Source organism: Vipera berus, assembly GCF_964194415.1.
Source record: "Vipera berus genome assembly, chromosome: 5".
NCBI classification, from domain to species: domain Eukaryota; kingdom Metazoa; phylum Chordata; class Lepidosauria; order Squamata; family Viperidae; genus Vipera; species Vipera berus.
Genome location: NC_138207.1, coordinates 72,149,831 through 72,172,010, shown reverse-complemented (window position 1 = coordinate 72,172,010; position 22,180 = coordinate 72,149,831). Strand labels below are relative to the sequence as shown.

The following is a 22,180-nucleotide window of genomic DNA, read 5'->3' as shown; positions in this document are numbered from 1 at the left end:
GAAGAAGGATCAACTCTATGGCAACAATTCTCTCCCCAGACAGGCACAATTAGAATCTCTAGAGCTACGTACATATCTGAGAGTTAGAGAATAATTCCACATTTATCCCAAACTGCCTCTAAGTTATAAAGTTGAATGTGAGAGCACCTCACAGCTCCTTTCACTGTCCCCACCTCTGAAGTGTACTTTTCTAGCCAGTGCTCAAGTGGAAAATAGAGCCCTTGGCTATAAAAGGTTATATACTTGTCTGATGACATTATAATATGGATTTTGAAAAGAGTGAAGTTACCTGCAGCTAACAGCTTGAGCTTTTTTCTTCATCTTCTTCCCCGTTACGATCTACCGGTAGTTCTTTTAAGAAGGACAGTAGTATATGTATTTCAATTTTCCATAAATTGTAAAATTGAATTAATTCAATGTATATGCCTTAGGTTGAATTTTTCCAATTTCTTGAAAACTATTTCACAAAAAGGAATGACGCCGAAGATGGTAATATTTACAAATTTGTTCAATTACCCCAACAGAATCTACAAAAGTTACAATTGATCTCATGTCATAGTAATGACATTTATGGATTATCTTTCCAATCAATTCTCACTGACTTGCTAAAATGGATGTAAAAGAAATTTAATCCTATCAAATGCTCCCAGCAGGTTTATTAACTTCAAAGTTGAAATCATCCAGAGTTTTACAAGACTTTCAGAAGAATTCATTGTAATTAACTTAAGATTTGTATATCGCCTTTAAATGAAGTAGATGTACAGCATTATTGACATGCTATAACTGATGGGATTTATGAATTTACAAAGAAATTGCTGAATATGAGTCATTTAAACCAAGGGGGAATCCTTGCTTTTTAAAAGCCCATTCTGGTTCATACATCTGATATAATTGCAGCATCTCTGGCAATGAGATTCCCCCTAACCTCTGTTTCAAAGCTTCAAAGCAACAAAAAAATGTTCACCCTCTTTGTTCCAAAACATTATTCAACTTATTCAACATTCCTGTATTAAATAAGCATAGGTATTTAAGAAGCTATTATACCAAGCCAAACTATATAATTTAAGATTATAGACTGGTGTTAATGCTTCATGATCTTGACCCTACTTGGAGATACTTGGAGGGCTTTTGCATGAAAAATTGGGGATTTCCCCCAAAAGGAGATGACCACTTTTGTAATCCAAGGGCAACACAGCCTCTATCTGATGTGAAATGATTTCTGCGTCTGTGGTGTTGTATAAGGTATCCAAATTAGGTAAATGCATTCATACACCCCACCCCCCCCACAAGGCAGTCTACATATTAAGCTGACATAGTAACATGGGGACATTTAAACTAGGCTCCAGAAATCCAAGAAAAGATTTAAAGAATGAGTGGAGGATAAATGGTGTCCCTGTGGGAAAAACACAGAGTTTGGCAAAAGGATGCTGTTTCCTTTCTTTAAAAAATGTATTTCACAAGCTTGAAATTATATAGAACAGCCCAGTTTGAAATACACAGTAGTTCCAAGTAGATTAGTTCTTTACTGACATATTTAAGTAGAAAAAGAAGAGCAGCTACACAGGGAAGCTTTTTTACTCACTCTCTCTGTCTCTCTCTCTCTGTCTCTCTCTGTCTCTCTGTCTCTCTGTCTCTCTGTCTCTCTGTCTCTCTCTGTCTCTCTCTCTCTCTCTCTCTCTCTCTCTCTCTGTCTCTCTCTCTCTCTGTCTCTCTCTCTCTCTCTCTCTCTCTCTCTGTCTCTCTCTCTCTCTGTCTCTCTCTCTCTCTCTCTCTCTCTCTCTCTCTGTCTCTCTGTCTCTCTGTCTCTCTGTCTCTCTCTCTGTCTCTCTGTCTCTCTGTCTCTCTGTCTCTCTGTCTCTCTGTCTCTCTGTCTCTCTCTCTCTCTCTCTCTCTCTCTGTCTCTCTCTCTCTCTGTCTCTCTCTCTCTCTCTCTCTCTCTCTCTGTCTCTCTGTCTCTCTGTCTCTCTGTCTCTCTCTGTCTCTCTCTGTCTCTCTGTCTCTCTGTCTCTCTCTGTCTCTCTGTCTCTCTCTCTCTCTCTCTCTCTGTCTCTCTCTCTCTCTGTCTCTCTCTCTCTCTCTCTCTCTCTCTCTCTCTGTCTCTCTCTCTCTCTCTCTCTCTCTCTCTCTCTCTCTCTCTCTCTCTCTCTCTCTCTCTCTCTGTCTCTCTGTCTCTCTGTCTCTCTCTCTCTCTCTCTGTCTCTCTGTCTCTCTGTCTGTCTCTCTCTCTCTCTCTGTCTCTCTCTCTCTCTGTCTCTCTCTCTCTCTCTCTCTCTCTCTGTCTCTCTGTCTCTCTGTCTCTCTGTCTCTCTGTCTCTCTCTGTCTCTCTGTCTCTCTGTCTCTCTCTCTCTCTCTCTCTCTCTCTCTCTCTCTCTCTCTCTATATATATATATATATATATATATATATATATATATATATATATATATATATATATATATATATATATATATATATATATATATATATATATATATATATATATATATATATATATATATATATATAGTAAATTTCCTTGTAATTTTTGCAATGTATTTTTTAATTTTTTTAAAAAAAAATACTGTGTGTACATCTGAATCTGTCCTGGCAAGTAATCTCATTGGGATTCAGTAGGTTGCAACAAATTTATTTCAAGCTCGGTCATAATTTAAACAGTGAATTATATTTTTAGTGGTGAATTCTAAAATACAGACCTTATAAAGTTGCTAAGTGGATGCCACAATTATGTCTCCTAAAATTTCAAAGGCATCATGGCCAAATTAGAATTATAACAAATAATTTCATACATTTATAGATGATTTCTAAAAACTCTGTTTCCACTCTGTTACAGAAGAGTGGGTTGAAGAAAACACCTATTTGGTGCCTTGGGTCTCAATCCATAATACAATTATTACCAAAGGATTGAAAAAAGTAATCTAGGTGGGAGACAAGATAAGCCTCCGAAATTTGAAGTGCTTAAAATTGTGCCTTGGTAAAAATAACTTATCAAGAAACAAACAAACTGAGAGGGTCCAAATGACTATTTTATTCAGTCCAAAGCTAGGAGTTTAAGTGACTTCCAGTCTCCTACACCCAGAAGTGCCAAGAGAAAAACACCAAGGTTACACAGATCTCACACAGATAATCAATCAAAATATGGTTTGAGCATGTACACAGACTGCAGAAGATTCCACGTAAATAAAAAATTGCTTTGTAACTGAAAAGAAATGGAAGAAACACAAACACAGTATATCATTCATGGTGCCTAAAACATTACATTCCTACAAATATATTTCTACAAATTCTAACAATTTTGATTTATAAAATGGGCCAAGATTGTACTTATTATTCTTACCACCTGATCCTTCATTTATACCAGGAAGAGATAAAGCTGTATGACAGTACATATTCTTGAGTTCTGTCTGAACTCTAATTAGTCACTAACTGGCACAGACTGGCACAATAATTAAAAATTCCATTCTTAAGGATGTTACAGGAGAGGCACAGAGGACATCTGTAGACCTAAAGAAACACATAGCATCACGTAAGTAATGGGGTACCATTAAATGGGGTTTGAAAACCTGTTCAATACTAACTGCCGATTGCAGCTTAGTCATTTGACAGTATGACATTAATAGCCTATCCTTTGCATTGGTTTTCAATGTATTATCTATCAGAATTCAAAAGGCTGGTTCTTACCTTTAAATTCATGATAATCAATGACAACCTCGAGCAAGTTGATGAATTTGACTTGGTGCAATTGCCACAAACTGGTAATTTTAGTGATGCTAGTGCCATTTTGAAGTATAAGACTTAAACTAGCGTTGCACAATTAAAGTAACCTGCCCCAAACATCCCATGAAAATTGTGGAGATTCCCTGTCCTACCTATAAACATAATATGGATTCTTTTTTTTCATCCTTTGCAGGCTTCAGGTCTTCTCCTCCTTAACTGCAAAACTAATCACTGTCAACTGCTTACGAAGGGCTGTAAAGCACTATGGAGCGGTATATAAGTCTCAGGGCTAGTGCTAGTGCTAGTGCTTCAGGGCTTTCTAGCATGCCAATAGTAAAATAGCCAGCCATTTTGCTTGTTAGGGTGTAGGCGGTATTTTCCACAAGGTGAAACATTGTGACTAAGAGGATTCATCTCCAATCTTGAACCAATTATCTGGTGGATTTCTTTCCCCCCCACCTGAATGTCCATACTCACAGTGGTTTTCAGAAGGGCTATACTTCACCTATCTCTTTGGCCAGTTTCCAGGTTCTAGAATTTATTGTTCTATGAAGTCCAGCTAATCACCTCATAGGTCATGTTCAAAAGGTTAGTTAAAACAATCCTGTTTCTATATACTTTATTATGGGTCCGGAGTACCTTAGGGAGCACCTGCGGCCGGCATCAACTTCCCTCCGCCCAGTGCGCTCCCACAGAGAGGGCCTCCTCAGGGTGCCACCGGTCAGAGAATGCCGACTGGTGACCCCCAGGGGGAGGGCGTTCTCTGTGGGTGTGCCGGATCTGTGGAACCGTTTACCGGTTGAGCTCCGGATGGCTCCCGACCTTCGCTCCTTCTGACGTGATCTAAAGACCTATTTGTTTGAACAAGCTGGCCTGGTCTGATGGGTTTGGGTTTTATCATTGTTTTTATGTAATTTATTGTTGTATTGTATTGGGCATTATGGTTTAATCTTTTCTTAATTTTTGTATCTTTGTATTTTAGTATTTATTGCCCTGTTCACCGCCCTGAGTCCTTCGGAAGAAGGGCGGTATACAAATTAAATTAAATAAATGAAATAAATAAATAAATATCGCTTAATGCTCTTGATAGTTTCTTCATGCTCTCTCTGGGTGTGCCTTCCTGATACAGTTTATTACTTAATTTTCTAATATGATTTTAACTGCTATTGTGCAGGGGATCCACTATGGAAGACAACATAGGAGAGCATCAGATGTCACACGCATAGTCTCTTAGAAGAACTCAAAAGATACAATTCTTTATTGCTTCTTTTTATGGGCACCACTGATACGCTGAATGGAATTTGTTTTAATTTGACTATCTCATTGGGTAGGGTGAGCCATTTTAATTTGACTTGTTTTCAGACTGTTACAAATTATCAGTACTGACTTTGTGTAGGCAATATGTTTTATTATTCTACATCCTCACAACAGCCTTTTTCTTCTAATCTCTTAAGGTAGCTAAGTATATTGAATTAACTAATGAAATAATTATTGTCAACTGAAGTTTGAATGTCCCCAATTTCGTAAGCTTTTGATTACCTGAACATTTCCTTGTTTTAGATCAATCATATTATAATTTCTAGCTAAAAATTATTGGAGCTTGATTGTGGAGAACGCAAATACTTTTAAAAATATACAGTTTGCTCTTCTATGCTGATATCCTAAATTTGCCTTATTCTGCCCAATTATAGCATCAAATCATAGCAGTTTTCTCTCCCCTCCTAAGTAAGAGTGACCATGGGTCTCCTGCAGTGGGCAAGTTTTGTCAATCTACTAGAGTCCAATATTTGTCACTGACTCTCATGTAAAATTAGCTGATCGTAACATAAGCAATGCCTATTTCTTGTGGCTCCAATTAAATTACAGCAAAAATAATTTGAAAACCCTTAAAAACCAATTAACCTTTATTTAAACTCTTCCTTATTTCTAGAAGTGGCAAAATATCCTACACTAAGTTCATTCTGTCAGCAAAGCATCACAAGCTGCTTTAAACATATTCATAGCAGGGTGCTTTCTGCCTGGTTTTATTTCATTACAATTTTTATGTTAACTCTGCTTTGGGTTTTGGTTACGCAAAATTCATTTGAGGTGAACTTCATTCTCCTTGTGTAGAACTAACTGGGTATTGCTCCTACAGTTTTCTGTTGCGCCAGATTTTCCTAACACTTCCACTTTCCTGAAAACAATTCTGTTTAAATCAAGGAAATATTAATGTATTTCAAGGCAGAGACTAGGCAATTGGCGAGAATTCAAGGCTCGAAAAGATTTACAAGAAAAGGACAAGAGGGCAATAATAAAACAAGCAGATCCAGGATAGCCCTGATTGCTTAACCCAAAATGAAAACTACATAATTCTTCTTGTTGCGTACTTAATGCCTGCATGACGACATTCCCTAAGAAGAAGACAGTTACTAGAGCAGACCAAAAAAACCTGTTTAGCTCAATGTACAACTTCCACAGTGACCAAAAAAAGCTGCCTCTCGAAAGCAAGTGTAACACAACAGCATTTTACTGTTATTTGTTTAGATTAGTGATATAAAATGTTGGGAATTTGCACTGGAATGAAAATATTTACAACAATAGCCTTTGGGAAAAAACCTCATAGAAAGGAGAGGTATGTTTATTTGAATCTGGTCACCCTTTATTAGCTGTAGTAATAATGATTTTTCTGATTACCTTTGTCTTTGCAAAGTCATTCTGAATAAAAACATGAATATGTATGTTTAAAATGTATGTGTAAGGTCCTACCTCAGCCATCTCCTCAGGAAAGCATGACTCTTGAAACGAGCGTTGTTTCAAAAGGATCTTTTACTGAGAGAAAGTGATTGAAGAGAGACCAGGTGGAATCTGAAGTTCCCGCGTGGGGTGTCAAGCAACGTCACGTGACATGTTGCAACATATCGCAACTTTTTTCCATTGCCAGTAATGGGATCAGCGTGGTTTCACCATGACACGGGCTGGCAGTTTGACACTCTTGCATTAGGTTATTTTCCCATTGTCCAACCCCACCCCCATTGCCCCAGCCAATCCACTGGTGTGAAGTTGTTGTGAGCTCTGAGCCAAAAAGGTGATAACAAGTTGTTCTCTGGTGCTGCGACCTTGGTAACAGGCAAGAGTTAGCTGGAAAGGAGTCAAACCAGATGGCCCTGAGGGCTCAATCCCTCCTCCCCAATTCCCATGTGGATACATCAAAGCAAAAGGAGAAACAACATGGAAACATCTTCAATCCCCAAGCAACATTTCCCCCTCCCCTTAGAATGGCAGCGTTCTGGTAGGGACCTGACAGTATGTTTGTGCTTCTCCTAAAGGCCACATATTTATTTTTAGCTGTCTGGGTCTATATATAGGCCTACATTTGCACAAGTTTTTACTCTTTTGAAAAACATTTGTCTAGGTCTTCAATTGTTCTGTTTATTAACAAAAGGAATGAATGAATGAATGAATGAATGCACGAATGAATAGATAAATAATTAAATAGCTCCCACCTAACTTTCTACTTTCTATAATTCTGTAGGACTTGCACCCCAAGCAAATTATTAATATGTGCATGGAGTATGGGCTATGTATGTTTTGGTTTGTCCCATAAAACTTAAAATTTGTCAGATGGGGCAACAAGGAAGAGCTCTATCTGTGTCCACTTTAATGTGAATATAGTTGGAGGTGACTGTGCAGAAAATATACTTATGATGGATCAGGGTACTTATATGAAATGGTTTGAAACCTTTGTCCTCTGAGTTGTTGGATTAACAAATAGTATCTTTTCTCCCTGTCTACCTAGGTAGATGAAGATCATTCTACTACTTCAGATATTGTCAGAATTCGCATTTCCCAGTATGCCTGCCAGAGAAGGACAACTTTAAAGAATTATAACCAAAAGTTGACGGTAATATATATAGTTTTACTGCTAAAGTTAAACGAATCTTGCTAATATTTTCAGACATGTTGTAAGTCCTAAATCTGTGATTCATATACCCATCAGAAATAATGGTTCCAGTTGTTTTTTTTAATTTGGAAATAATTCCTGTAAATTACAATTGGATTTATTTTTAAATAAATATGTATACAATGTTTGGATAATTTTCCATTAAATCTTACACTTTTTACTAACTCCTTGACTATAAAGCTCTGTATAGGTGATACATTCCCATACAAAATTCAACACTGAGTAGTAAGGAGTCTCCCCCTCCACGATTAGACATTGTTGCGATGTCATTGAAATTGGATCTCCATAGATAGAATGGAATTTTCTGCACTTGGGGCCTTTGATATGGATGGAGAGACTTCCACATGAGTTGCAACCTAATAATGTCTGGAGTTTATTACCATGAACACATGTTCTGAGAATAGTTACATTGGCAAGTAACAATTGGCCAAAGATACTTGAACCTAATGGTAGTTCCTTTGATTTCACCCATTCAGAATTGTTGGATCTACTTATCAAATGGCTGGGAATGGTCTGTGAGTTAAGGAAACGCAGAGACAGATCCTTTTCTGAGCTAATCAGCATCCTGCAAGGAGAAAGTGTGAAGGAAATATGCATGCCGTTAGTCTTTTTCCACATGGTTACTTAGTTCAGTTCACACACACAATCCCAGCATCATAGGTTGACACCAGAGGGTGTGAATCACACCCTGTTTTCTCTCTTTCCCTGTGTTTTCCTCTCTCTTTATATGTGTGCACGAGAAAGCCAACTCAAACAGCTCTATTTCTTCCCCAAATAAATCTTTATAGCAATTGGCTGCAGGAGTATCTGAGGTAAATTTCTCTCTCTTGAGATTTGAAGAACAATGGAAGATCAACATGATTTCTAAAATAGAGCACATCAACTGCTCTGAGCTGCTTTTGATTGGAGCAGCATATAAGTCCAGCAATAAATAATCAATAATCAATCCGATGGTCGTGTGATCAATCATAAAGCTGGAGAGGGTTTTGTAAGACATCTATTTCAATTTCTGTTTCATGCAGGGAATTTTATAATCAGGGTATTTCCACAGGTTGATCTCCAGAATCTGATAGGAGACAAATAAATTAGCAAGGGAGAGACCACTACCCATCTGAAGCCTTGATAAATGAATCTTTTTGTCAAAATTCTTCTCCAATAGTAAGATAGGTGGTAGCCTCTGATAGTTTCAGTGTGTGTGAGATCTTCAAGTGGCCTTTTTTTATATTGGTAGTGATATTTACAATCTAATGATTTGAAGAGTAAAGAGTGATTGAGTTTTGAGCTTGGCAAACACTGAATCAATCACATGGTTTGTTTCAGAGCATAGTCGTTAACAATCTGCTGTAATCAATTGGATTAGGAATCATCCTGATTTGGAATTCTGAATTCACTGAAACTTGAAGTAAAGTGCATGGAGTATGGAGTATCAACCACATATTTGCGGGAAAGAAAATTAATAATGTAATTAAAGTTTTTAACATAAACATTATTAAGCTAGTCAGTGAAATAAGTATTTTATGATTATCTAAATAATATAATTGAGAGCAAAACAGCCAGAAGATGCCCTGGTGAGAAGCTTCTCATGCCCATTGAAAGAACACTTTTAAGTTTTCATTTAAAAAGAGATTGGACAGCCCTTTGTCTGAAAGTAGTATAGGGTTTTCTGATTGAGCAGGGGGTTGAACTAGAACAGGGCTTTTCAACCAGTGGTATGGGTACCACCTGTGGTACATTGGCACCTGGCAGGTGGTACGTGACCATCCTAGAAAAGTGGTAGTGAGGGAGGGGAATGAGCTGAACCAGTGGCAGCACCACACAAGCCTGAGCGAGAGACGGCTGGAGCTGCAAGGCTGTCAGGGCTCAGCAGAAGCGCCAGGATCAGCGCTTCTTCGGGGCTGTCAGGGCTCAGTGGAAGTGCCAGGTTGCAGCTGGAGCTCAGCGCTGATCCTGGTGCTTCTGAGCCCAGAAGAAGCGCCGATCAGCTGGTATGTTGCAGCATCTCCAGGGTCTTGTGATTTACATTCAGATGCTTGGCAACTGATTCATACTTATGACGGTCACAGTGTCCCAGGGTCGTGTGAAGTGCTGCAACCACCCAGCAGACGGGGGGAATAAAAACCAAACACCTTTCCACCCCACCCCCGCTGTCAATCCTCAACAGAAATGCTCACAACAATGAAAACCTCGGACAGGAGGAAGAGCGCTGCCGGGCAGGCAGACAAATGTCTTGCTCGGCTGTGGCTTGGGGGGCACTTTTTTCAGTGCCATTGTGACTTCAAACAGTCACTAAGTGAATTGTTGTAAGTCGAGGACTACCTGTACTTCATCACTTTTTTCCTTTTTTGGGGGGGGGTCATCAAGTTTTTGACACCTTGCTAGGCGACTGGTGGTACTCGGATGTTGCCATATCCTAAAAGTGGTACAATGGGTGAAAACGTTGAAAAGCCCTGAACTAGAAGACCTCCAAGGTCCCTTCCAACTCACTTATTCTGTTATTCTGATTTAGATTCAGGCCTATCCGTTTTGGGGGGGGAATAATTATTTCTAACCCAATGGAGTATTGGAATGGAATTATGTAACCAGGATTTACATCAGCAGGATAACTTTCCAAGAATGGAATGGTATATGACAGACGTGTCAAACACAAGGCCCGGGGGCCGGATGCGGCCCGCGAAGTGGTTTCATGCAGCCCGCGAAGCCATCCTGGAAACAGTGAGGGAACGGCCCCCACTGCCTTGGCCCTGGCCCAGAGACCCTCCTTCTGCCAGAGACCCTTAGATCTGTTCCACTCCTGCCCAGGCTCCCATAGGCACCCTTGAGGCGAACGATGTAGAGCTGGCCACACCCAACCATACGCACTGTAGCCACGCCTGCCCAGTAGGCCACACCCACCCTGGCCACACCCACCCAGCCCCCTGAGGGCAACCGCAATGCTGATGCGGCCCTCAATGAATTTGAGTTTGACACCCCTGGTATATGAGAAGAAGCCAGCAAAAGAAAGACCAGGACTGAAAATGAATCAGATCTGGCTGGAAGCTATGCAGACAAAAGCAAAAAAACAACAACAAAACCAACCAACCAAACAAACAAAAACCATTAGAAATTCCCCAATGCAACCCTACCAGAGAGGCTGAAAGACAATGTTTTGCAACATTGCCAGTTGTTCCATTCTTAAGCTTCTTTCTCTTCCCTTGTCTGACTGTGGAACCCAGAATGATGCTGCTCTAAAAAGTTTTCCCTACTTTGTATATCTAGCAAAAAAAAAGAGCCTTGGTGGAGCAGTGGGCTGATGCCTCCTTAAGTAACACCAGCTGCCAGCAATTAGTGCAGGTTCGAGTCCCACCAGGCTCAAGGTTGACTCAGCCTTCCATCCTTCCGAGGTAGGTAAAATGAGGACCCAGATTGTTGGGGGCAATAAGCTGACTTTGTAATAATGCCTCTTGGGGTGTGTGTGAAAGCCCTAACAAGCAGGCATGTACATAGAATGAAAGCTGCTGCTAAGCTTGTAAGCCGCCCTGAGTCTTCGGAGAAGGGCGGGATATAAATGGAATTAAAATAAAATATAAATAAATAAAATAAAAGTCAGTGCCATTATTTTACATGTTCTGGCCCATCCATACCTTATTCCCCCCCCTTTCTTTGTCTTTAACTTAGGGTTAATGTCTGGTGATTGCCTGGACAATTTCTACAGTTTTTCATGGCAAGATTTCAAAGTGGGTTGTTATTACCTGCTTTCTAGGGCTAAGAGAAAGTGATTGGCCCAAGCTTTCCCTGCTGGCTTTGTGCCTAAGGTGGGACCAAGATTCTAGCTCAGGGGTGTCAAACTGCTGGCTTATGGGCTGGTTGCATCATATGGAGGCTGTGCCCACCCCAGCTCCAGCAATACATTGTGACACGTCACACGACATGGGAGTTTGACACCTGTGTTCTAGCTGATGCCTTAACCACTACACTAAACTGGCTCTCACCTTACGTATAGCCCAGTTCAAATCTTTATATGTGCTGTAATATGCAGAAAGAATTCCTGGCAGGTGTTTGCTCAACTTCATTATTTTAGAAGCATTTTTTTCTAGTGTGAAATCAGCATGGAATTCTTATCAGTATTGGAATTAAAGGAAACCTTGATAATAATAATAATAATAATAATAATAATAATAATAATAATAATAATAATAATAATAATAATAATAATAATAATAATAATAATAATAATAATAATAATAATAATAATAATTTGGAAGGGACCTTGGAGGTCATCTAGTCCAACACCCTGCTAAGGCAGGAAACCCTATACCATTTCAAACAAATGGCTGTCCAGTCTCTTCTTAAAAACTTCCAGTGTTGGAGCATTCACCACTTCTGGAGGCAGGTTGTTCCACTGGTTAGTTGTTCTAACTGTCAGGAAGTTTCTCCTTAGTTCTAGGTTGTGGGGAACACTTTCACTTCATGCCCTGCTCAAGGACCAAAAGGCTGGTGGTAGTGTGTTGACTTTCAAGTGAGTGGGACTAAAATTTTCAGACCTGCTTTTTAGCATTTTGGAGATGCTGGATTTGGCCTTGCAGTAAAAAAATAACACCATCAACCCATTTAACAATTAATATTTCCCGTAGGCAAATCCTTATCTTCTATTTAAGATCCAAGAAGGTTTGGGAAAATGGATCCTATATTATAAACCAAGGCCACTAATAACTTAAACCTTTCTTAATTAGATGTTGTTTAGGACTACAGTTCCTAAAATACTCAAATATCATATGCTGGGTATTTTGGGAGTTGAAGTCACAGCGCATCTGGACCATAGGAGTTTGGAGAAGGATGTTCTGAATTATAACCTCATTTTCATTCTCCGGGAATTCTGTAGACTAGGGAAAATCTCTAGGAAAGCTCTAGAAAGCTTTTGTAGAAAGTGGACAATTTCTACATTTCTACATTTCAGGAAAATCATAAGAAATTTAATGTAAAACATACAACATGTACAGATCCCTGAGAGCTTTTAGAATAACTCCTATATCTTCCCCCAAGTTGCATCTAAATGATAAAGTTCAATGTGACAGCATCTCCCATCACTTTTCCCCACTCCCTCCTTTGGAAGGATGCTTTCTTATTCTGGCACTCAAGTGTCTATTAAGCTCTGGGATGAAGAAAGGTCATATAACTGTCTGATGACATTGGTATGGATTGGTGACTGTTGGACTAGTCCAGGGGTAGGCAACCTTGGCTCTTTTATGACTCGTGGACTTCAACTCCCAGAATTCCTGAGCCAGCATGGCTCAGCTTGGAAACCTCTCCCTTTCCCCTCAGCACGGCTGCCTCAGGAATTCTGGGAGTTGAAGTCCACGAGTCATAAAAGAGCCAAGGTTGCCTACCCCTGGACTAGTCCCTGCAGTTTTCTTGGCAACATTTCAGAAATGGTTTACCATTGCCTCCTTCCTAGGGCTGAGAGAAAGTGACTGGCCCAATGTCATCAGGTGGCTTCATGCCTAAGGCAGGAATAGAATTCACAATCTCCTAATCTCTAGTCCAGGGGGAGGCAATTGGTTTTTCCAAGGAGCAACATGAGAAACTGGGGCTGTTGTGGAGAGCTGAACCAATAGGGCTGTGAAGGTGCATAGGCTTGCAGGCATGCACATACATAAAATGAAAAAAAAGCAGTTGCCTTCAAAATGAAAGCAATCCATACAGGCTGGACAAGGACAGGCAAAGGGCTGGATGTGCACCGGACCCCAGAAATTGCCAGGTCTGCTCTAGCCTGATGCATTAACCACAGCACCAAACTTGCATAGGAACATTAGAACTTCTTAACATTTTGGAGGTGTTGGCTGCAGAGTTGTCCTGCCTATCGCTGCTGTAAGGCAAGAGTGCACAGTGTTGACAATCTCTTTGCTCTATTTTTCTTTTGTACTGGTTGATCTACCAATTTAGAATTGTCACAAAGGTTACTGAGACCTCTTGGAGCAACTGAGAAATCGGTTTCGCGAGCTGGGAGATGGGCTTTCAAAGATTCATTGCTGTCGCTCTCTCTGTGTACTAAATATGGATATATGTAGATTTTTCGGGATGCAAAGAATGCTAATCATTCCACTGAAATGAGGAACAGATTGACTGTGCTTTATCTCAGACGGCAACCAGGTTCTGCTAGATGCTAAATTTTGATCCACTGCATCACTAATAATTCAGAAATTGTTCAAGCTGCTAGGCAGTTTTCTTCCCTTGTGAAATTTACCGTACACCACAATCACTGTCTGACTCCCCCCCCCCCCAAATTATTTCATATTTTAACATTAAGATATATTGCTTTGTTTGGGTTGCTTGGAACTTCTTTTTTAATTTGCATGACATCCCAAAACAGGAATATTATTATACAGTTTTTGTGCCTGCTACATGACATATCTGAAGTCTGCCCCAGAATATATTGTTCTCTCTCATTTGCATCAGTACTCTTAACAGCTATGTCTTTCCCTTCATTTTTCAATTAATATTTATAGCCTAGAATTTGCAGGATTTACTACTGTATGAAGGTAAATAACTGTAGACACCCTCAGTCTGTTTCAGACTGTGCTTTGTTCAGTAATTAGTTAAGAAGTTAATGAAAACAAAGAGAGATTGCAGGACTAAAAAACCAGCGCACTGTGGTCCTTTTGGAGATAGAGAATGTAAAACCTGAATTCTAGAAAAAAAGAATTAAGAACTTAAAATACTTGCAATTGGATTTATGAACAGTAGTGACTCCAAGCATGGATAAAAATGATCCATGTTCTCGTTATATAATTTAATTGAGGAAGGAACTCTTTTTTTAAAAAAAGTGAAACAGCGACTAGTGTTGTGTGTAAGATGATATGTTAGAATAGCAATGTAGATTTGTGTGAATCCTAGCACTGGTAAATACGTGTTGTCACTATTACTGAATGTCTGCTTGCACAGTTCTTATAGCAAATGAAGCTACAGAAAGCACTGTGGTTTGCACAAGTTCGTCAGCATAATGTTTTGCTCTGTTCGGAGGCTGGATAGGCTCAGTCAGTTGGAAGACTGTCAGGATCCATCCCTGCTCAATGTAACATTAACCTGAAAGATCAAGATGAACTGGTTACATGGATCTTGACTTGTAAAGTCAAAACAACTTTCAAGTCTGAACCAAGTCTTCCCAGATTATGTGCTGTGGACTATAAGATGGTGCTTTTATACTGCAATTTCTTATGTTTTTGACTGACGTGTGGAAACCGGATATACAGTAGTCCTCAACTTACAACAGTTTGTTTAGTGACCATTCATAGTTACAACAGTACTGAAAACAAGTGACTTATGACCGTTTTCCTCACTTGTGATCCTTGCGGCATCCCCCCCATGGTCATGTGACCAAAATTCAGATGCTTGGCAACTAACTCATATTTATGACCGTTGCAGTGTCCCAGAGTCACCTTTTGCGACTCTCTGGCAAGGAAAATCAATGGGGAAGCAAGATTCACTTAAGAACTGTGCTACTAACTTAACAACTGCGGTAAGAAAGGTTGTAAAATGGGGTAAAACTCAATTAACAACTGCTTCAAGTAGCAACAGAAGTGTTGGGCTCAATTGTGGTCGTACGTCAAAGCCTACCTGTATTTCTTTAAAGTTACCTTAAACTGAAGTGTTTTTATTATAGAAATGTTATTATATGACTATATTAGACTGGGAAAGCTTAATGAAGTATAATGAAGCTGATCAGCTTAAAGCCATTTTTCTACTACTGGTTGAAGGGGCTTTCGTTGAATTGTTTTAGAACTTGTCCTTATTACTGCTATGTTATTTATGTATTTAGTCACTTGAAGAATGAGATGGGCGACCTTTAAATTTGATTTAAAAATAACATAAACATAACATAAAATAACATAAATGAACGAGACTTATAAACCACTTCAGTCTCAAAGGACTCTTGTGCTAAAGCCTGAATTATTGCAAATTACTGTTAGAAAACTGACCTAAGACAAATTTCCTGATTTCCTTAGCATTCCTGTTAAAATTCTGCATCCTTAAACTAGACATCTGTCTCCAGATGCATTTCAGAATGCTATTCCCTTGCCAAAGCTGACACAGATACAGTTCCCAGATCAGTTGATTTTGACACATTAAATGGAAGGAAGGAAGAGGCCATGAATTCTTCAGGATGTGCTGAACTAGCCAAATGGGGAAAGATTATAATGAGACTTCAGATAGATAAACATTCTTTATTATGGCCACCAGTAAACAATGTATATTGGATGGACAATAGAGCAATCAGGTGACACCTATTCTGATGTGAGCTCATTCGTTTTTGCTGAGTTTTATTGTTCCTCTCTGCACTTATTCTCTCAGTGCTGAGTCGCAAGGGGAAAGATGTGTAAATACAGCCGAGTTGTACTTAGCTAGTGATCAGTAGCTGTAGAATTTGTGAATCTTGGCATTTGCAGATGACGGCCTTCGTTGGCTCTGCTGGTGCTCTTCACAGCTTTTAGGAGAGGCTCAGAGGAGCCAATAATCAAGAATCTTTCCTCTGGGTGAACAGGTATTTTTCTCTCTCTTTCCCTTAAGTCCATTTGATGGATTCAAGACAACAGGCTTTGCCCGTCAAAGGCCTGCCATTAATAACAGGATGTTACTTAGGGCAATTACTCCTTATGTTTTGGAAATTTCTGTCACCTACCTTTCTAGGGATACATGTAATCCTCAGGTTATGACCGTAAATGAGCTTGCAATTTCAATTGTAAGTTGTGATGGTCATAAAGTGGGACACCACATGACTGGCCTCCATTTTGTGACTTTATATGCAGCAGCCATTAAGTGAATGTGGCGGGTCATAAAGCAAACCCCATGGTTGTTAAGTGAACATCACAGTTGGTAGGTGAACCGATTGTTCATTATGGGGTGGTGTTTTTTTGCTGAAAACTGAAAGCCACTTCTGGTTTTTTGGGGGAAAAAATCATAAATTGGGGCCATGTCACTATGGGATACTGCAAGTGGTTATAAATGTGGGCTGGTTACAGAATGTCCCAAATGCAGTCATGTGGCCCTGAGGGGATCCTGGACATCAGAACCTTGAATCTGAGTTGTAAATAGGTTTTTGGGGAGGTTTGTCAGAAATTGAACAGTTGCTAAGAGTCTGATTGTAAGTCCAGGACTATCTGTATAGTCAAGGGGACTGTCTTCTAAGCAAACACATAGAGAGTAAACTGTTGCACTGATTTCTCCATAATACTGAATTTTGGCAATATGTTATGATTTAAGAGCTCTTTATTTGTATAAAGTATACACAAAGAGCTTTAATGAAATAGTTCTTTTATTATATGATCATCTCAAGATTAAATTAGGTCTCCCAAATAAATTGAGGGTAACTGCATTTGCTTAGATCAGGGGTGTCAAACTGGCAAAGTCATGTGATGTGTCACGACGTATTGTGACTTTTTTTCCATTGCTGGCAATGGGGTGGGCGCACTTTCGCCATGATGCATCTGGCTTGCGGGCTGGCAGTTTGACACCCCTGGCTTAGATTTTGCTTTTGACTCCCAAACTATTTGTAATAAATCTCTAGTCTTTCAATTATTTCTTTTAGAATCCTTTTTTATGAAGGATCCCACACTGCTGAGATCAGATAATTTCAGTCAACATTCTTTACAGTGGGTATGTTTATATGTGCATATGTGTATTTTAGTATTGTATTGCTTGTTTTTGGATATGAGGAACAATGAAACACAAGAATAAGAGGTAGTATATCCAAAATGGATGGAAGCTACACCGGATTCATTTTACTGTACTGCTATTTAGTGTGGTCATTGTAAGAAATGTACACCTTATGCATCTATCTGTCTGTCTGTCTGTCTGTCTGTCTGTCTATCTATCCATCCATCCATCCATCCATCCATCCATCCATCCATCCATCTATCTATCTATCTATCTATCTATCTATCTATCTATCTATCTATCTATCTATCTATCTATCCATCCATCCATCCATCCATCCATCCATCCATCCATCCATCCATCTACCATGTTTCTAGTCAGGGAGGGAGTTTGACAGGGGTTGTGTCTTATCAGTTGTGTTATTTGATTGGAAACATGTCCCACACCATAGTGTAGCAATGCTGTTCTGAGAGACACAGGAGATTATGCTATATCTGATTAATTTGGATTTTTGCAAACTACCTCTACTGTATAACCGTACTAAAGATTTCATGGCTTTTTAGGTCTGTGCAGTTCTTAAGTTGTACAATGAAAAATAACTCCAAAAACCAACCAAACCAGTGATTTCCCACAGAAAAACCCTTAACTCCTACCTGGCACCCAACAAGAATTTTGGCAAAGTAAGGCAGAATGCATTCTACAGATTTAAGTTCAAGGCCACTGATAAGTTATAATGTGCTAAATAGACGCTTATACAGGAGAAACTACAGCTATTGAAAAAAAAGTGTTCAAGTCAGTGTGGGAAAGCAGGGTATGTTAACTGAGACATTTTACCTCAGGAAAAAAAATTGGAAATTTGTGGTGTTGGGAATAATCCCTGCATCACAATAGCAACAGCAGAATGTCTATGGAGATTCTCAGTCATCCAGGTCATGGTTATACCAAAGGTGCTTTTTCAAAAGACAAGTGGACTTTGTTTTTCATTGAACACTTTTTGCTTTTCATCCAAGAAGCCTCTTTGGTTCTGACTGAATGTTGGAGCATGGCAGGATTTGTGTTCCTTGCAGTCATCTGCTCATGGATTGAATGAGTGCTAACAACCAGATGACTGCAAAGAATATAAATCCTTCTATCCACCACGATTCAGTCAGAACTGAAGAACCTTTTTGGATGAAAAGTGAAACACCTTCAAGGAAAATAAAATCTAGTTGCCTTTTGGAAAAACACCTTTGGCACAGTAACAACAAAAATTGAGCATCCTGAGACTTTTTCCAAACATACATAAGTCAAAGAGCAGAGTGGGCTGCCTTGATGAACACACATTCATTTTACATGCATAGTAGCATCTGAAAAACAAATTTTATCTATATTAGCTTTCCTTAACTGAATGTTGTCCAGATGTATTGGGACTGCAGTTCCACAAATACTCAAAATAACATGGCAAAAACGTGCTGGATATTCCACACATCTGGGGCATAGCAGATTGGAGAAAGATGTTCTGAGCTATAAGCTTATTTTCAATCTCCAGGAATTTTGTGGACTAGATGTCTCTGGAGAGGCTAGAGAGCTTTTGAAGATAATGGACAACTTCTGCATTTCTTTAAGGGAAATCTAAATTGTTATAAAACAAGCAAGATTTGCTGAGTAGGTGGCCTCAGATGACCAGTAAATTGGGTTGGGACTACTAATGAAATGTGGTATAGGAAAATGGGGACTTATACTTACCCCAAAAGATATTCAACGTACCAACAGTTTTATAATCTTAAATCCTGCTGTTTTTATTGCACTGTGACTATAATTCATATGTTTAGAAAAATATGTCCCAAAATATTATTTTCTGTGCAAATATGGAGCTTCAATGAGGCATCTGTGCAATTTACTTATACAAGCTGTGGGCATTCAACCATTAAATGCTGTATTGTCTCTGGCTGAGTTCCATGTAAGCGGCAAATTAGGTCCAAAGCATCTTGAATTATGTGTCAGTGATAGCATCTTGTTAGAACCACTTTATTTTAAGATATAAATATATCGGTTTTTTTTCCTTTTGTAACTTGATGATATTTCCCCCCCCTCTATTTCTATTTTTAGCTTTTGATGTTAAAGCTTCAGCCTGTGCTGGCTGTGAAATCTTTGATACATACAGGATTCCCCCCTCCTCTCACCTCTTTCAATTTCGAGGGGGCCTCTGGGATTTTACAATGCCATTTCTGAACTCTTGTATAGAAGAGGAGCTGTTTTATAAAGGCAATTAAATATGGCATTTTCCATACCGTCAACAAAACTAGACAACAGGTGCTTTGTTAACCTGGCAGCCAGTCTCAGATAATGGCTCAAAGTTTTCAATATTTACTTCCAGAGGAGAAAACTTCCATTTAATTTTCAGCCTGAATTATAATCAACATATATTTTTCAGACATCGTTTGAATTTATATTTAATAGCAAGCAAGGCCTTTTAGATAAGTATTTTGCAATCCAGGGCCTTTCATTTGCACCTGTATTCAGAAGTGTGATTGCTGGAGGTACTCTAATGTCCTAAGTGTGCACAAATGCGATATTTCTAGAAAAGAATCCCATTATGCTTGGCCTGAAGTCTGTGCATTGTGAGAAATGCTATTGAATGGCAAACTGACAAAGGCCTTTTCTTAGATGCTTCACACACTCTAAAAGCAGCTATTTCTGTTTGGACAATATTTGGGGAAAGAGTATTATTTGGCTGGGTTCATTTTCTTGCTTTCCTTGGGCTTCATCCTGAGAGGCAGCCTGGTGCTGAGACTGGGTGGGGATCGAGCTGTCTTCATGGTACGAAAAATAAAAATAAAACCATGCCCACAGCTCTTTGCATAGGGGTGTTTTGTATGCTACTTTTACTTTTTCGCAGCACAAAGACAGTCCCAGCACAGCCCACAGCCAGGCCGGAAACACTTTGTCAACAGCAAGAACACGAAAGCGAAGGTCAACTCCGGGGGTCCTGGAGTGCTGTGGTGACTGGGACTAGGCTAGGGCAACTATAGTTTCCTGGGGTATGGTAAACTGTCACAGAGCTGTGAGATTCTGGGACTGTTTGTTCAGTGATGAGATTCAAATATGTTAACAACCAGTCCTCTGTGTGGATGCCGCTTCTGGAAGACCATTCTGGGCCTGGGCAACAAAAAATTAGCTACCGGTTCTGCCGAACTGGTGCAAACTGGCTGAATCCCACCACTGTGTTTGTTGCCTCACAAGGCAGGATTCAGGATAGCCAAAGGGCAGTGATTGCGAGGATAGGTGGGTGGGTGGAATTGGAGCAGTCCCTCATCTTACTAAGGGACGTGGTGGGTCAGTGGGTTAGGACGCTGAGGTTGTCGATCAGAAGGTCGGCAGTTTGGCGGGTCGAATCCCAAGTGCCGCGTAACAGAGTGAGCGCCTGTTACTCGTCCCAGCTTCTGCCAACCTAGCAGTTCGAAAGCACGTAAAAATGCAAGTAGAAAAATAGGGACCACTACGGTGGGAAGGTAACAGCGTTCCGTGCGCCTTTGGCATCTAGTCATGCCGGCCACATGACCACGGAGACGTCCTCGGATAAGCACTGGCTCTTCGGCTTTGAAACGGAGATGAGCACCGGCCCCTAGAGTTGGAAACGACTAGCACGCATGTGCGGGAGAACCTTTACCTTTACCTTTACCTCATCTTACTGAGGTGCAAGGCTAGGAGAGACCAAGCCTGGAATGGCTTGGATTGGGATAGTTCTTCAGCTAACAACCAGTAATATTTTGGACACCACACTATAAAAAAGATGTTGAGACTCTAGAAAGAGTGCATAGAAGAACAATAAAGATGATTAGGCTAAAACATATAAAGAACAGTTGCAGTTTAATGAAAAGAAGGATTGGGGTGAGATGATAGCAGTTTTCCAATATGTTAGGGGCTGCCACAAAGTAGAGGAGGTCACCCTATTCTCCAAAGAACCTGGAGGCAGGACAGGAAGAAATGGATGGAAACTAATGGAGGTGAGAAGCAATCTAGAAATAAGGAGAAATTACTTGATAGAATAATTAATCAGTGGAACAGCTTGCCTTCAGAAATTGTGAGTGCTCCAACACTGGAGGTTTTTAAAAATAGATTGGGCAGTCACTTGTTCAAAATGGTATAATGTCTCCTGCTTGAGGAGGGGGTGGGACTAGAAGACCTCCAAAATCCCTCCCAATGTTGTTATTCTGTTCTGCTTAATGATGGAAATGGGGATTGCAAGGATTGCAGTCAATAAATGATGTGCTCATGTCATATCTCACTTTACAACATTGCTTAACAACCGAAAATTCAAGTTCCAGTTGTGGTTGCAAGTTGAGGTTTACAGTTCATAGATCTGTCCTTCTAAATATCTCTCTCTCTCTCTCTCTCTCTCTCTCTCTCTCTCTCTCTCTCTCTCTCTCTCTCACACACACACACACACACACACACACACAGAGAGAGAGAGAGAGAGAGAGAGAGAGAGAAATAAATAAATAAGGCAGAGATTTCACATAAAGAGAGAAATGACGCCTAGAAAACATTTTCAAATAATTGCCTAGAATTGTCATTTATACAGAAGGCACATTCTTATCCATTGTTCCCTATTCATATTATGTGAATTGTTTTCTCATAACAGATTCAAGAGTTTACAGTATCAAACCATCTGTTGATGTTTATTTCTTTTAAAATAAATCTCTGTTTAAGCAAAGTTGATGATAAAATCTTTTTTCCTGACCTGGCTATTACTTTGAAGCAGTCCTCTTTTCTGACATCATTTTGTAAGCGAGGGCAAGAAACTTTGATGATAAAAGTTTAAAATACTAACAAGAGTTTATGGATTTTGGATCCATCCCAATGAAGAACTGGCTAATACTAATGTGCTCATTAGGCCTGTAGCCCCAGTCTCA

The 22,180-nt window shown here is 39.7% G+C and overlaps 1 protein-coding gene across 1 annotated transcript in view; it reads left to right on the top strand.

The window, feature by feature from the left end:
• DNTT (DNA nucleotidylexotransferase) overlaps positions 1–22,180 on the top strand; it is a gene marked incomplete at both ends in the record, with an annotated part of 205,688 nt that overhangs the window by 9,891 nt on the left and 173,617 nt on the right. Inside the window, one exon of the mRNA XM_081328589.1 lies at positions 7,494–7,598. Within this exon, the coding sequence (XP_081184715.1) occupies positions 7,494–7,598 (105 nt within the window). The remainder of the gene's footprint in view (positions 1–7,493; positions 7,599–22,180) is intronic.